This window comes from Rhynchophorus ferrugineus, unplaced genomic scaffold, assembly GCF_030347505.1.
Source record: "Rhynchophorus ferrugineus isolate W39M unplaced genomic scaffold, kcgeb_rfMv2 rfM7, whole genome shotgun sequence".
NCBI lineage: Eukaryota > Metazoa > Arthropoda > Insecta > Coleoptera > Curculionidae > Rhynchophorus > Rhynchophorus ferrugineus.
This window is the reverse complement of record NW_027472586.1, coordinates 13166955-13184219: the sequence shown is the minus strand read 5'-3', so window position 1 is coordinate 13184219 and position 17265 is coordinate 13166955. Positions and strand designations below refer to the sequence as shown.

At 32.0% G+C, this 17265-nt stretch overlaps 1 protein-coding gene across 1 annotated transcript in view; it reads right to left on the bottom strand.

Annotated features, from left to right (window-relative positions):
- LOC143199933 (uncharacterized) overlaps positions 1–17265 on the bottom strand; it is a 46586-nt gene that overhangs the window by 16628 nt on the left and 12693 nt on the right. The window contains exon 2 of the mRNA XM_076410092.1: positions 398–497. Coding sequence (XP_076266207.1) covers positions 398–497 — 100 coding nt within the window. The remainder of the gene's footprint in view (positions 1–397; positions 498–17265) is intronic.

Genomic DNA, 17265 nt, shown 5'->3' with positions numbered 1-17265 from the left:
ATGAAATGTAGTAATTTATAATTAAGATTGTACTAAGCATATCTAATAAAGATGTTATCAAAAAAATATATTTTGTGGTTTTACCAATAGATATCGCTGATCAAAATACGTGCAAGTATCCAAAACATATTTTTGTAAAATGTGGAGGAATATTGTTGCAGCTAAACAATGGATTGCTGTAGTGTAGAAATTGTTACGTAAGAAATATATGCAGCAGAATTGCTGGAAAACAATAAAGCGGATACACATGACTTAGCTAACCCCTCGGTGCTGTTAAATGGTGTGTTTACAGTTTTACAGTTTTAGATTATATATTATCTAGACTTTGTACTTATCTTTTGTTCGACAATGACGTCTCATTTGGTTATCTTTAAATTAATTTGATAGAGTTACTTACTGTTTATTGGTTTGATACATCTCGATATTTAATTTATATCTACAGATCATGGGCCAATCCAACTCGTGACAAGGTCTATCGCAGCTCTTAATATTTTGATCTGAAACCGATAAGAACAATATATTAGAAATATAGTCAATACGATTTTTTCAAATGTGTTCAAGGCTACCAAAATGTTCAATCCAGTCAAACAGTGCTGATTTCGGACCATGTGAAAATCTTTCAACTGGAGAAAATGTAAGAGAAATAAACGAAAATCTCAGAATTGATTCTCATTTAAAGTCAAATCGATCTTACTATGTTGCAGCTACATCCACCGTGTATTTCTAACTTAACATGAATTACGAGCGAATTATAATTAAATGGACAAACATGGCAAGTCAAAGTCTCCTGTATTCAACAAACGAAGACGCCAGCACTTACGTAATGTAAAACTATGTGATTTAAATTATCATATCATAATTGAACATTTTCAGTAACATAAACTTGAAGTATCAGTTATTTTCCATCAGCATCATAGATCATCATCTCTTTTCGTCTATTCATTGATCCACTTTTCATCGCCACTCACGACACGCTACAGAAAACTAAAAGACGTCCTTCTCTATCTTTCTTTTACTATTTCCGGAACCACCTTGATTATTCTCTCTAGTGGTGGTACAACGATATATCGAACAACTGTTAATTATCGATATCTCGGCGCCCCAAAAAATCGATACGATATAAAATATGTTGCTTATGTCATGTGACCACTCAAAGCTATTTCAAAAGTTGTGCCTATAGTGCGACTGTTCAATACAACAAATTAAGGATCACTTCTAACATTGCCGGTGATTGCTTGAAGAGAAGAATTGATTGTTTCAATATTGTTAGTTTTAAAAACTTGCATATGTTGTATGAACTCAAATGTAGTCAGTGGAATCAATTAAAGTAAAAGAAACTAAGCAAAGATCTAGTTTAAGAATTCATAGGATTCAAGCACAGGATTCTTAAAGTACTTGATGAAGTATTGAAATTTTAAGGCTATTGCATTTAAGTGCATTGTATTTACAAAAATTATACCAGATACACGTTTTCGCTCCAAATTTATGAAAATCTGACAACCCTCATCAAATATATGTAATTTAAGCCTTTTTTGAGTTATACTTACTATCAACTATGTAAAATAAATATTTTGGTGGCCCTATCAAAAACATTTGCATTTGTATCTTTAAATTATCATCATAACATTTTTAGCATATTTGCTCTCGATACAATTTTGCTTTGTTTTAGCAAATATAGCACGCTTGATTTCAATAATATTATTCTCACAGTCCCCAAATGGAGATTGTGATATTATTGGGAAAGTTTATGCCTGAAATTATTAATTTTCTTGCCAAGTGGCATACTGATAGCATTTTTACTTGATATCCTTCAATATTCTACCACCTTTCATGGTTAGTGTGTCTGGAATACTCATTTACTTCAACTCTATGATAGTTCTAGTATTATTTTTAAAATTATTATTTCAATTACAGTCACCATCGACGAATCGATACTGTATATTTAAGTTTTTTTTTTGTTTTTTAATTTTTTCGTTCATCATGTATTTCCGTTGATAGCAAAAAACCGATTTTTTTAACTGTGAAATATAAGAGAAATAATCCAAATAAAATCGAAGTTCAAGCGCTAAAAAGTTCAAATATTGTAATGCGGAAATGGTGGTTAGGAATCGGTAAGTGACGTCAATGTTTCGTAGCGCTCCTGATGTTTGACTTAACATGGTCAGTTTTGAAATGTTGTGTTTTTATTTCTGGTGATACTCTGAATAATCCTACTTTTAATTTTAAAATATTCTTAATAATCTCTCTATAGTATATTATTATTATAAATTAATATTTTTGTGATTCTTTATTACCGGTATCTATCTATCTATACAACAATAAAAAATATATTATTTTATAATACTATTTATTAATATTTTACATATAGAAAATGATATAATCTATAATACTGGATACAATTAAAATAACTTTTTGCATTTTGTATTTACGCATAGAGAAAAGAAATATCTATATATCTGTTTTTGGCCGATATATTTTTTGGCTGATATACCGATATATCGATATTTTTCAATATGTTTTCAAAATAAATTAAACATAATTTTTAATAAATTTTTGAAATTGATATTATCAAAAATATCACTATTCTTTAAAATATTTAGATAAAATATATATATTTTTAAGCTAACATTTCACTAATGTTATTCTTTCTTTGAAATGTCGATACATTTTTTATAAAATATCGATATTTTTTCGCGATATATCGATATTTTAAAAAACATATATTTTTAAGCTAATATTTCACTAATATTATTCTTTCTTAAAAATATCGATAATTTTTTCACAAAATATCAATATTTTTTCCCCGATATATCGATATTTCAAATATTTAATATTTAAAAAAATATCGATATACCGTTTTCGATATTTTTCGGTGGCCAACACCCTTAATATATACCTTGCATCTCTAATCATACCCATCCTCCTGTCGACCCTATAACTTAACATCAAATAAATAAATATAAAATTAACTAACGTTTTTTGATCCCACGCAATTTCCGACCAATCAATAGTAAAGTGCGTGCTAAATAACATATAGAGCGTCGATTATAACAACTATTATCGATTATTTTTAGAAGTAAATCATAATGCTGACCATAGAATAAAGAAATTTAGAAACGCATCTCCTATGTTAAAATTCCTTCTAAGTTACGCTCGGAATCCCCTTGTGAGGGCGCTTACGCATGCGCCGTATGACAGTTAGTTACGGTTGAAAATTTAAAAATGTTTACTGGGAATCTTAAAAATTTTAGCGGGAAATTTAAAAATGTATAGTAAAAAATTTTAGCGGGAAATTAAAAAAAATTCTTTTAATTTTAATGGGAAAATAAAAAAATTAATATATTTAAATATATTTTATTAATATATTACAATTACATTAATTTTCCTTGACCATAAAGACACTGATATAATCACAGAGATATCTCCACTACCTAAAACACGTAATCTACTGATATTATCTTCTCTCTAATATTTAAAGCAAACATTAAAATAAGATAAAATAACTATTAATGGTTCTGTTGTATTATTTTTTAGAATCAACTAAATTAACAACCTACCTAAATTGAGGTACATTTTATCAAATATGACAACTACAGTTCAGTCTATACAGTCAAGTTTCTGAACTAATGACTAAAATTAAAGGATACTACTGCAGCAGCAAAAAGGAACCTCACTCGGTATCTGCATTAATGTTCTTCTAGAAGGCAAGCAGAATATCTTCGATAACAGTTTATATTCTCTACCACTGCATCTCAATAAGGATAAAGCCATTAGTTTTCATCCAACCTGAACCGAAACTGATGGGACAGGCTGAGTTTTCAAGTTTCAATTTCAAGTTAGAACCTTCATTCTCTAATTCATAGGTTTCTTATTAAATACTTACTTCTGGGTCTTGTTGGGGTAGAAGAACCTCCTATATATCTATCAGCCTCAAAAAACTTATGTGATTTAATATTGACATTGGGGGCATATGTTCCTTGTCTTGTAGTAAAGATAAAGAATCTCAATAAATATTGCTTCATTATTTCAATGCAATAAATCATTATAATTTAACAAGATACTTACTGTTTAAATTACTAGTAGGAACTACATCTTGTTTCAGCCATGGTTTTCCACATTTTGGTCTATAGTCTTCATCTTTAAAATGATTACAAACTTTCCTGGACCTACATAGGAGATCATAAGAGATCCCCTTAAGGTTTTCTTTTTATTACACTACTAAATTAAATACACAGAATAATCTAAATTGTCAAATATATATAAAAACACATACCGAAAAACTTGACGTAAATAAACAATACAAATTATATCACCTAAAAATGGGCGTTAATTGCTTAGATTAGAATAATTAATACCGAGGCCGAACGAGAGAGAAACACATATATAGCTGTTACATTTTCCATTTACATTTAGCCGCGTAACGGGGATTCCGAAAAGCTTAAACGTGGGACCCGATTTTTCCATATAACTTTCACTGCTAATTTCTTTATTCTATGATGCTGACTTAAGTGAAACAAACTGTCAAAAGCTGTTTTAAATGTCAACCTAACTAAATCGACATGAGAGATCTCTTTACATGACAAATACTAGATACAAATCATCGTTATAGATGTATAAATGCGATCAAGTTTGTTTCGTATTATGCGAGCGTTGTGTTACATCTTTTAGAATATATCAACATATGCATGGAACCAAATGGAACTGGAAAACATAGTTTCGTCGGGCTACCTTCTCTTTTACGAAAAAGCCGTGTGTTGTCTAGAAGTACCATGCACCATGGAAAATAATTTGAATAAAAACTCTTAACTAATTTGAATAAACGGTTAAGGAAAAAACTTTAAAACTTATTTACACACCCTGTGTATTTACTAAAATCTACATAAAAATTCGACTAATCAGCTATTGACTTCGGAAATCATTAATAAATAATCAAGTTCGTTATATAACAGATTTGATTAGCACTATGGCTCTCGCACGTGTTGCGACAGCCGAACATCGTGTTTAAGAATGACGAAGCTATATCATTCGAGTGACCGTATACTTTCACTTCTTTAAACAGGATTAAGTAATACTCGTATACTACTTCCGAAATATAAGAGGACCGCTCGATCATATGGCGTGACTAAATTTCTCTTACTATTACATATATTTATAAGTATTGTTACACAATTGTCTCAGCAATTGTTCAAAATTGCATATTTTTAGTTTGCACAAAAAAGTACTCTTGATAAAAATTAACATAATTTGATTGATACGTTAATTCCAACAGAATAGACAGAATAGAATTTGGAAAAAAATGCGCGTTACGTAGTTGTTTCGGTCTCACTGGAAGATTTGTATGGGTACAGGTCTTATCTATACATTATTTTAATAATTTTATATTATAATTAGATATTCTAATGTATATCGACGGTGTGAGGGTTCATAACATAATTATATATGAGTAAAAACTACAAACAAGTTCTGTTTTAAGTACCTCTAATTATATCTAACATGTAACTAACGTAATATCGAGATAAATAACACTGTTGATAACATTTGAGGTTAGACTTCATCTGTTTTGTTTACTGTTTTTATGAGACCCTAATAATTCGGTTCTTTTTTCAGTTACCAAATAATATATAATATAAATATAAGAGGACCGCTCGATCATATGGCGTGACTGAATTTCTCTTACTATTACATATATTTGTACGTATTGTTACACAATTGTCTCAGCAATTGTTCAGAATTGAATATTTTTAGTTTGCACAAAAAAGTATTCTTGATAAAAATTACCATAATTTTATTGATACGTTAATTCCAATAGAATAGATAGAATTTGGAAAAAATTGCGCGTTACGTAGTTGTTTCGGTCTCACCGGACGATTAGTATGGGTACACGTCTTATTTATACATTATTTTAATAATTTTATATTATAATTAGATATTCTAATGTATATCGATGGTGTGAGGGTTCATAATATAATTATATGTGGGTAAAAACTACAAACAACTTCTGTATTTTCGTTCCAAGGCAGACAAAAAGAAATGTGGTTAAATATGGCAAGGCGTGAACCACCTGGCATGGTTTGAACAGCGGTAATTCATTCACAATGATTAAACTATTCTAATGTAAATATTTACTATTTTAAGTATCTCTAATTACATCTAACATGTAACTAACGTAATATCGAGATAAATTACACTGTTGATAACATTTGAGGTTAGGTTTCATTTGTTTTGTTTACTGTGTTTATGAGACCATAATAATTCGGTTCTTTTTTCAGTTACCAAATAATATATAACATAATGTGATTAAGTAAATACTCGTATACTACTTCCGAAATATAAGACGACCGCTCGATCATATGACGTGACTGAGTAGTCCCATCAATAATTTCTCTTACTATTACATATATTTGTACCTATTGTTACACAATTGTCTCAGCAATTGTTCAGAATTGAATATTTTTAGTTTGCACAAAAAAGTATTCTTGATAAAAATTAACATAATTTGATTGATATGTTAATTCCAACAGAATAGATAGAATAATAAGAACTAGTTGTTTCGGTCTCACTGGACGATTTATGACAGATCTGATTTATACATTATTTTAATAATATTATATTATAGTTAGATATTCTATGTATATCGATGGTGTGATGGTTCATAATATAATTATATGTGGGTAAAAAAAATTCTGTATTTCCGGATAAAGGAATTACTACTTCCGAAATATAGGAGGACCGCTCGATCATAGGCGTAACTATGTAGTCCCATTAATAATTACTCTTACCATTATATTTATTTGTGCATATTGTTAAACAAATAAATCAAGTTTATACATGAGATTGTCTCAGCAATTATTCAGAATTTAATATTTGCAATTTCTACGTATGTCATATTATTAGTTTGCGCAAGAAGGTGTTCTTTATAAAAACTAATATAATTTGTGTGATACGTTAATTCCCACAACATAGATACAATAATAAAAACTACTTTATGTCAATTCTAACAGGTCAATTGAAAGGTCCCGGCCTACCATGGTAAAACACAATTTTTTGACAAAATTAGTTTTTTTATTCAGCATAATTCCCTTCAAGGGTGATACACTGATTATAGCGGCCCTCCAACTTTTTGATACCATTTTTGTAGTACTATTTGTCCTTTGCTTCAAAATAGGCCTCAGTTTCGGCGAAAATTTCTTCCCAGCGAGCATACTTTTGAGATCTGAGAACAGGAAATAGCCGCTGGAGGCCAGATATGGAGAATACGGTGGATGAGGAAGCAATTCAAAGCCCAATTCATGACTTTTTACCATCGTTTTCACTGACTTGTGACATGGTGCATAGTCTTCGTGAAGCAACCCTTTCTTTTCCTTGAAATGTGGCCGTTTTTCGACGATTTCGTCCTTCAAACGATCCAATAACGGTATGTAATAGTCGCTGTTGATGGTCCTTCCTTGTTCAAGCTAGTCAATGAAAATTATTCCATGCACATCCCAAAATACAGACACCATAAGCTTACCAGTCGACTGTTGCGTTTTCCCACGCTTTGGAGCGGGTTCATGGTGTACAGTCCACTCGGATGACTGTCGATTGGACTTCGGAGTGAAATGATGGAGCCATGTTTGATCCATTGTTACATATCGACGCAAAAACTCGGGTTTATTACACTTGATCACCTTGAAACACTGCTCCGAATCATCAGCTCGTTGTTGCTTTTGGTCAAAAGTCATCTCGCGCGGCACCTACTTTGCACAGAGCTTTCTCATACCCAAATATTCGTGAATGATGATGTGAATGTACACGTTTAGTTGACATCTTTAGAGTGTCTGCTATTTAATTCTATATCAATTTACAGTCATTCAAAATCATTTTGTGGATTTCACCGTCTTCAGTGCTCATTGCACCCCGTCTAAACCATATACCTTAGCATACCAATACTGGATGGTTGATTTTCCTGGAGCAGTGTTCGGAAACTCGGCATCAAGCCAAGTGTTTGCTTCAACTGTATGTTTTCCCTTCAAAAACCAATATTTTATCAACTCACGAAATACCTTTTTACCCATTTTTTTTCACAATAACAAAAGTTGCTTCACTCAAAATGCTACAATTTACAAACTAATGATCCGACAGCTGTCAAATTTATACATGCATCTTTTGAGGGTTAGGGCTAACTAAAAAAATATGGATTTAATTCTAGTAGCGCCATCTATGTGTCGGGCCGGGGCTAGGGACGGGTATTTACTTTACTGAAATTAAAATTATTTCTTAAAAAAATGGGTTTGAAAAAAATGCGCATGACGTACTTGTTTTGGTCGCACTGGACGATTTCTACGAGTACAGGTCTTATTTATGCATTACTTTAATAATTTTGTGTTATAATTAGACAATCTATCGGGTATCGGGTAGTATTAGAACCCCTAATATATCGCTAAAAACTCCAAAAAAGTTATGTATTTTCGTGCCTATGCAGAAAAATGTTCCAAGGCGAGAACCAGCCAGTATAGTTTGAAAATAGGTAAGTTATTTACAGTAAAATTATCATTCTATTGTAAGTATTTACTATTTCAAGTACCCTTAATTATGTCAATTAGTATAGTTAACGTAATATCGAGGTAAATAACACTGTTGAAAATATTTAATGTTAGGCCTCAACTATTCGTGTATTGTGTATTTAAATCCCTAATAATTTTCCTAATAATAAATAATAATTCTATTTTCAGCTACCAAATAATATTGAAACTTGTATTTAATATAACGTGACTGGTTTAATCATATAAATATACGTGAAGTCAGTATATGCTTCTACAAGATTCGAATGCCAACTAGACAAGAAATCATCTACCCCCAAACTATAAAGAAAAATTTGAATTAAATTCAAGCCTTCAACAATTGTCAATCAAATCCCATCATGGTTATATTACGAAATCTCTTTATCTCTTTTATTTTATTCCGCGATATTGCCATGTCGATAATATAACATTTTTTGTCAAATATCTTTCAGAACTGTAAATTTAAAACTTTTAATTGTACACTACTTAATTATTTTCCAGATAGAATATTAAAAATAATAAGGTGGGCTATAAACTCTTGGATAAAATAGGTAAACAGAATTTTAACAAGGAAGGACTCAAAAGTTTGCTTTCAGTATAAGAAAACAAAAAGACTCTAATAGATTAATTTGATGGCACTAAACAAATATGAAAAAGGCAAAAGACTCAAGAAGTAATTTTGATTTGTACAGATTATATTTATTTATCTCATTGAATTTTATTTAATAAATTTATTTGAGAAATTAAATTGCTTCTAATTTACATTTTACTGGTCAATTAAACGTGACGTCAGGGCTATCACGTGCCGCACCTGAATGGAAAATTTTATCAAAGGACCAATCAAATGTCTTCACAGCGAAATTTTTTACAGGTGCTTATAATGTAGATTTAAATCGGCCGATCAAAATACTTGACTAGCCGATATAACCCCATCTGAATGTTGGGCAAAGCAAAACTTTCGCCAGAGACCCCTATTGAGTTGACTCTCTATTACTCTATGGCTATAATATCATATAAATATAATCTTTATGGGGTAGAAAGTTTCCTGAAGTTATAGTTCTATTTTACGCAACATCATGTTTTAGTTATAATAACGAGCGACATAAGTTTTAACGAAAGAATATGAGTAAAAATGTATGGGTTTTCTTTTTTATAACCACGTCAGTACCATTGTCTAAATTATCTTTTCAGTGAAGTTAATATCATCATTATCATTAGTTAATCAATTTACTAAATTAATTGTGACAATTTATGTTCAATTTGTTAGAATGACGGCTTCGTATAACTACTTCCAGACTCTGTTACTTCAGTAATATTCGTTATTTCGTATAATTTCAACCAGGAAGCTTCACGGACCACAGTCTTTATATTTTCATCCTTTTTCTTTCCCATACAACTTCGGTAATGTATCACGTTGTTATTTTTGATATCGCTGTCTAACTTTCATTGAAAAAAAGTAGGGAAATGTGATGTTATATTCGCCTTTTTCTTTGGTATTATGTTTTTGGTTATTACTTCATTAGTTATTTATCTTAATTTTGATGATAATATCCGTATTTTTACATCTATATCCACTCACCAACTAACGTGGATTCATAGCCATGATGATTCGGTTATTACTTGAAAGAATTGATTGTTACAGATTTTTTAAGTAAAAATATATTTGCGTTTTTATTTGGTTTTAGAACATAGAATAACTATAAGTCTACATGTATTACATAACGTTTCAAATTATCATGGTTTACGTATATATATTATATTTTATATATTTTATAACTGATAATACATTCAGCACTGTATTGTTCAAAATTCAACAATAATAAAAATACTTTAAACCCATAGGAATCAAAGTCATAGGAGTCGCGACCACAGGAATGTACGCGATGGTTGATTCGCCTGGGCAATTTATAGTTGTAATAAAATTATTTGTGAATATCGCTTATAACTTCTCAGCCAGTTTGCCGTTGGTGCTCTTCTGAATAGCACTGTTTTTAGCCAAATTTCCATAGTATATCCTGTATGGAATAATGTTCCAAGTTTTGCTGGCTCCAAATAAAAATTGTTATGGCTGAGCAACTTAGCTACTGTTATCTTCCTTTGACAGCCCTACACCCGGAACTGCAACCTGCAGCAACTTCAATCGGCCTTTGATGATCTTACACCTTGAAGGGCGATGCTGATGACACGAGCCCACCACAGACTATGGCTGTTTCCCAAAGCATAGATGCTTCCTAATTGTAATAGTTTATGGTTATGGTTATGGTTCCAAGATCACCTGTCTTCTTTTTTTGATAAGTAAATTTATTTCGGTTCATTGAATTAATCCAATTAATTCATTAAAAGAGAACAGCCGAAAGATCGAAGAGGAGAAATTGAAAGAAGCAGAATAACAAACGAAATAATCGTACAACCTCGCATTCGGCCATAACTGATAAGTTCGGGTCGAGTATTGATAGAAAAACAGCTGATATTCATAGAAAAAAAAAACGACAAAAATACTCTGCAATATGTAATTCAAATGCCACCATTTCTAGAAAAAAGTTGATAACGATGTAAAGTAACCGGTTCGATGAATGGATTATCGAACATCAACAAATGGATGCTGATTCCTTGAACAAAATAATCCTAAACTATAAAGGCCATGTTCACCTTAATGACTTCGAAGGTGAGGTTGGTACCGAACTATTAGTAAAGATCGAAACCTTGATAGTTGAGTTCTTTCTGTCTGTGGATGGCATGCATTTTTGTCTGAAAAGTCTTAAAGTCCATGAAACAGTTTATATACTATATTCAATTTTTTCATAATTAACATTTCAGTTTTGACATAATTTATGTCAGCAAAATTGTAAATATAGTCATAGGTCTATAAATTAATTTTAAAGGATTTACAAAACATGGTGTTACTGTGTATATTTTTATATATTTTTTAAAGCCGCCTTTTTACCAACTAGAATTTATCTAGACTGGACCTACTGTTTAACGTGGGCTCCGAACTACGGTCCTCGGCAACAAGTCTACCGACTAGCCAACAACCAACTTAAAGACCATCCCAGAAGACATCCAGTCATACCAAGCCTGGTTACTGGCGTGACTGGTATAGTTATTCCTCGTCGGATTTTCTACTGTTGCTTGTAAAGACGTTTACATGTACAATCACAAACATAAAGTACATCCATGCCCCAGCAAGATTCAAACCCGTGACTATCGCAACAGTAGGAGAACCATCCTGTCGCTTTGACGACTGCCCCCACAAAGCCGGCTTACTGTATATTAAATCGCATCTACTACGAAAATTTATAACCAACTTGATGTTGAGGCTTCACTTGCAGCCTTACTGACAAATAAGAGACATCAATTTTCAATATGTGTCATTTCATCCAAGTGTGAACAAAAAATGTCTTCAATATTTTGAAAATGTCCATCTGCAGGAAATTGTACTTTTTTACTTCAATTTCAAGGAAAAAGCGGCTGAAGGTCATCGAATACCGTCTGAAATTTATGGAAACCATGCTCCATCGATTTCAATATGTGAATACGTGTTTCGTCGTTTTAAATGTGGTGATTTTGACACCCAAGACAAAGAGCATTATGGACAACCAAAAAAATGTCAAGACGTGTATTTGAAGGCACTATGGGGATTTCTATGGATTAACTCACCACATGTTACAAAACCGATCAAAACATAATTGAAAATATTAAAATGGGAGGTATTACCCCACCCCTCGTATTCTCCAAGCCTTGTTCCTTCATTTTACTATTTGTTTCGGCATATGAGTCATAACCAGTCTGAGCAGCGTTTCAATTTTTACGAAGATATTAAAAAATGTATCGATTCGTGGATAGCCTCAACAGATACATCCCTCTTTCGATTTTGAATCCGTAAAATGTTTGAAAAATAGGAAAAAATAACGGCTAAAAACTATTGATGGACAATAGTTTGAAAGAAATACATTTTCGACATTTACAACGAATTGCATTTACAAAAAATTAAACTAATTTGTAGGAATAAATTTAACAAATACAGTTAAAAACTGTGTTTTCTATTTAATTAAGATATTACAAACATTTTGGGACACCTTATATAAGAATAAATAATAAAAATTCAGACTAATCCAAGATGTTTCATCTATATGACGCACTGCAGTAGCTAATATGTTTATAATTTAGAAATGGTAATTATATTTCCACATAAGCTTTCATGGAAAAATTTTTTGAAGGGAAAGTCAGTAAAGCAAAGAAGAAATTTAGTGAATATTGCACAAAATTGTATATTATATATCACTGTATAAATAAGCTGTAACCGTTAACTAGTTTAAATAAATTGAAATGATGATAATCACCGGTATATAGATAAGTATCTTCTTATTTGAACTGCGGAAACGTATGAAATTAAAAAAGAACAAGTTCCGTTGATTCTTCCACCTTTCTCAATTACCAACGAAAGACCAGTTGGATTTATAGTACTCGTACATTAATAAAATGTATTGAAAGCCTCGTGACACCCACGGTCACTAAAATTCACACGAAAAATAGAAAGAAGCTTTCTTTTTTTTTATTTTACGGTCGTAAAACGGAATGACCGTATATAGCTCATCTGTTAACACGATCAAAAAGTAAACCAGAAAGTAAACTTTCCATAACATACCATACAAACAAAAAACATGTTGAAATTCGCTATCTTGACCAAAAATTCTTGATTAAATATCACCTTGTGAAATTAATGTATACTGAGAGGTAGGAAAACGATAGTTAAGCTCCATCCAAGTAAATAATTCAAAATTGGCCGGCTCGATTTTGATCTGTGGTATTTTGATTAAATCCTAAAGTACCGAATCACTTGTTGAAAAGATTAATTAAATTGTTATATTAGGATCATAATAAAAGGAGTTCAATGAGAAAAAAATAGTACAATATATATTAATAAAAATGTCTTCTATCTCGATTTTCTAGGATGGAAGGGATTATCATAATAAGAATTAACGTTTTGCAGGTTTAAAGGCGCAGATTTTGGTTTCTGGTTTTAAGATTTGCAGGTTTAAATAAACAATTTTCATGGTCAAATTCAGACCACAGGTAGTCAAAAAGGGTCAGGATTTATGAAAATGTCTCAGCCTCTTATTTTACCTTCGGACGATGGTAGTAACCATAATGACGAAACGAGAATCAAAGTGGTTTTAATATTTTTCACCCAAAGGACAAACTGGAATATTTTCTTCGTCCATTGCTAGCCGATACTCACAAAGTACAAAATTTTAAAATTTTGAAATTAATTTAATTTATTAATAAAATCAAAATATTAATATTGAAATATTGATATTAAAATGGCGTTGGATTTTTAGCGAGTTACTTCTTACACTTTACTCAGATCATGAATATCATGCTCCATAAATTTATTGATCAATATAATATGTACGAGTAGGCTCTGTGTTACTAACGATTCCAATTATTGCTAATATATTTCTCAAAATATATGCATTAGATCTTTTCATGCATTCTGATCAGTATTAAAATTTAGAAAGGCTTTTATTCAGAACAATTGGAATAATATATAACACGTCAATTGAAAAGTCCTCGGCCTACCGTAGTAAAACACATTTTTGGGCAAAATTAGTGTTTTCTATTCATCATAATTCCCTTCAAAAGTGCTACACTGATTACAGCGATACTCCAACTTTTCGATACAATTTTCGTAGTACGATTCGTCGTTTGCTTTAAAATAGATCTCAGTTTCGGCGATCACCTCTTCATTCGACGAAAATTTCTTCCCAGCGAAAATTCTTGTGAGATCTGCGAACTGGAAATAGTCGCTGGGGGCTAAATCTGGAGAATATGGTGGATGAGGAAGCAATTCGAAGCCCAATTCATGAATTTTTGCCATCCTTTTCACCGACTTGTTACACGGTGCATTATCGTGTGCTTTGCTGAAGCAGCTCTCTTCTATTGCGGCCGTTTTTCGAGGATTTCGTCCTTCAAACGGTTCAATAACGCTATATAATAGTCGCTGTTGATGGTCCTTCCTTTTTCAAGGTAGTCAATGAAAATTATTCCATGCGCGTCCTAAAATACACACGCCATAACCTTGCCAGTCGACTGTTGCGATTTCCCACGCTTTGGAGCGGGTTCATCGTGTGCAGTCCACTCGGATGACTGTCGATTGGACTTCGGAGAGAAATGATGGAGCCATTCTTCTATCGGCGCAATAACTCTTATTTATTACGCTTGATCATCTTCAAACACTGCTCCGAAACATCAATTCGTCATTGTTTTTGGTTAAAAGGGAGCTCGCGCGGTACCCACTTTGCACAGAGCTTTCTCATACCCAAATATTCGTGAATGATATGATGTACACGTTCAGTTGAGATTTTCAAAGTGTCTGCTATTTCATTATATTTCAATTTACAGTCATTCAAAACCATTTTGTGGATATTTTTACTGTTTTCATCGGTAACAACCTCTTTTGGGCATCCACTGCGTTCGCCGTCTTGGGTGCTCATTTCACCACGTATGAACTTAACATACCAATCCTTGATGGTTGATTTTCCTGGACTAACCTATGGCCGTTTGCACTTGAGATTGTCGTGATAAATCCACTTGTCGTTTTCAGTTACAATACGTTGCAGGAAACTCTTCTTTGCTTGGCAAGCAATGAAACTGCGATATAGAAACGGTTCCAAATGGCATTTTTATACAGTTCATGTTGAAACCATATTCCCTCCTTTTGGATCTTTTTCATCACACGTAAAAGTCTAGAAATAGTCGTCAACTGCTAATGTTTCTGCCAATGGCGTGTACGGCCTTACTCTTTCCACTCCTCTTCAGAAAAAGCAAACTCCCAATCCCCCAGAAAGAGAGTCTGTATAAGATTCTAGTCGGTCTAGTCTGCATCTACGGAGCACAGATGTGGTACAGGTACTTCTCTGGGAGACAACTTGCACTAGTCCAAGTGTTTCAGTCCAAAAAAGTCCGCGCGTTACTTAGTGCCCCATGGTTTATGAGGAACGTCGAATCAGGCATCCCGTTCGTGAAAAGCTTCACGAACATGCCCAGTGTAAGGTTCTCCCTTGGCGTCTTAGAACACGAAAACAACGTGATCAAATTTCTATCCATCCACAAACCCCGGTAGTTAAACCAATTACGACAATCCCAGGGTTGTACCTCGGGGTCTCTATCCCGAACCTGAAGCCAAATTAGCAAAAGACCATTTGGTTCTAGACACTTCTCACCACGTTTAAATAGTTGAAACCAAAACCAGAAAATTGCGATATGACAGAGTAGCATCACCATAAATTTCTAAAAGCATCTGAACGGCTTCAACAGCAGATTTTTTACAAACAGACAACAAAAGTAAAGAATGTCGAGAAAATAATTTTGAATATGGAATTATTAGTAGTGTTGGGAACTTTCGACTGAAATTGACTATCGACTGTTTAGTAATTGACTACTTTTTACTATCGACTAGTCGCCATTTTTGGTTCGACTGATTGTACTAGTTTTTACTAGTGACTGTTTCAGTCGTGTACTTTTAATTACTATTTTTGGTTCTATTAGTTTCATTCGACTGATTTTTAACGCTGTGGCTTTGTCCTATCCGCGACCTTGACAAAAATGTAAAAATGTAAAATGTAAATAACAATATATTGTATATTAATATAGTAGCATTTTAGAACGATATTTTTCAATATTGTTAATGTAATAGGGTAAAAAGATTAAAATTGTGAATAATAAATAGTAAAATACATTTGACTGTTTTTATGGCAATAATAGGTAATATTTCGATTACTCTCTCGATTTTTGTTAATAAATATTTTCGTTCAATAATAAATAAAGTTTTACTTGATTTAAAAAAGCTCTAGTAGTTATTGTGCCATCATTTTTAATTATGTCATGGAATTGTTTTCTTTTATGAATAAGTGTATGTTTAATTTTTAATTAGTACTCATAGTTATTGTACATCTTTAGTTTTTAGGTTTCTTTTTAGTTCTATTGTCTATATTTATTATAGTATATTATTTAAAACAACAATTAACATATTAAAATACGATACAACATTTGTGGAATATTATTCCATTCCATAGAAGAATTTGATTCATCGTTACAGATCCACAGAACATTCAAGTAATTCTACTTCCTTTAAAGTGAAGTTATTAATTTCATGTTAATACTATTCAGTAATTATTTTTCTCCGTTTCTTTTTTAAAATTAGTACGTGAAGGAATATGTACATCCCCGTCTCGCTTATACTGCCGATGGAAAATATAAGCACATATAAAATTAACTGTTTCAAGCAATTATCTCCCTCCTTTCCCCTCTCGCAATTTATACAGGAAAAGATTCGTACATCTTTGTCTGACATCACGAATTGAAAAAAAAATCGTCAAACCGTGTATTTGACTGGAAATAGTAATTACTATTTTCAGTGGCTAGTTTCTTGACTATCGACTGTTTCGACTGTTTTCAGTCGATAGTTCCCAACGCTAATTAACATCTACATGTGCCAAATAACTTAATAAAGTTAAAGAAAAATCTATTATTTTCTAATAGATAAATTTCAAAATCACCGTCAATTTAACAATTGGTTGGGTTGTTTAATATTTGTTTATATTGCCCTTTCGTCGATAGAAATCACGGATCAAAACACGTGCAAGTACTTGGAAGAACTGAATCTAAATAAGAATCTGAGTCAAACAACAACATTGCTGCAATATTTACAACATTGTTGGACTGA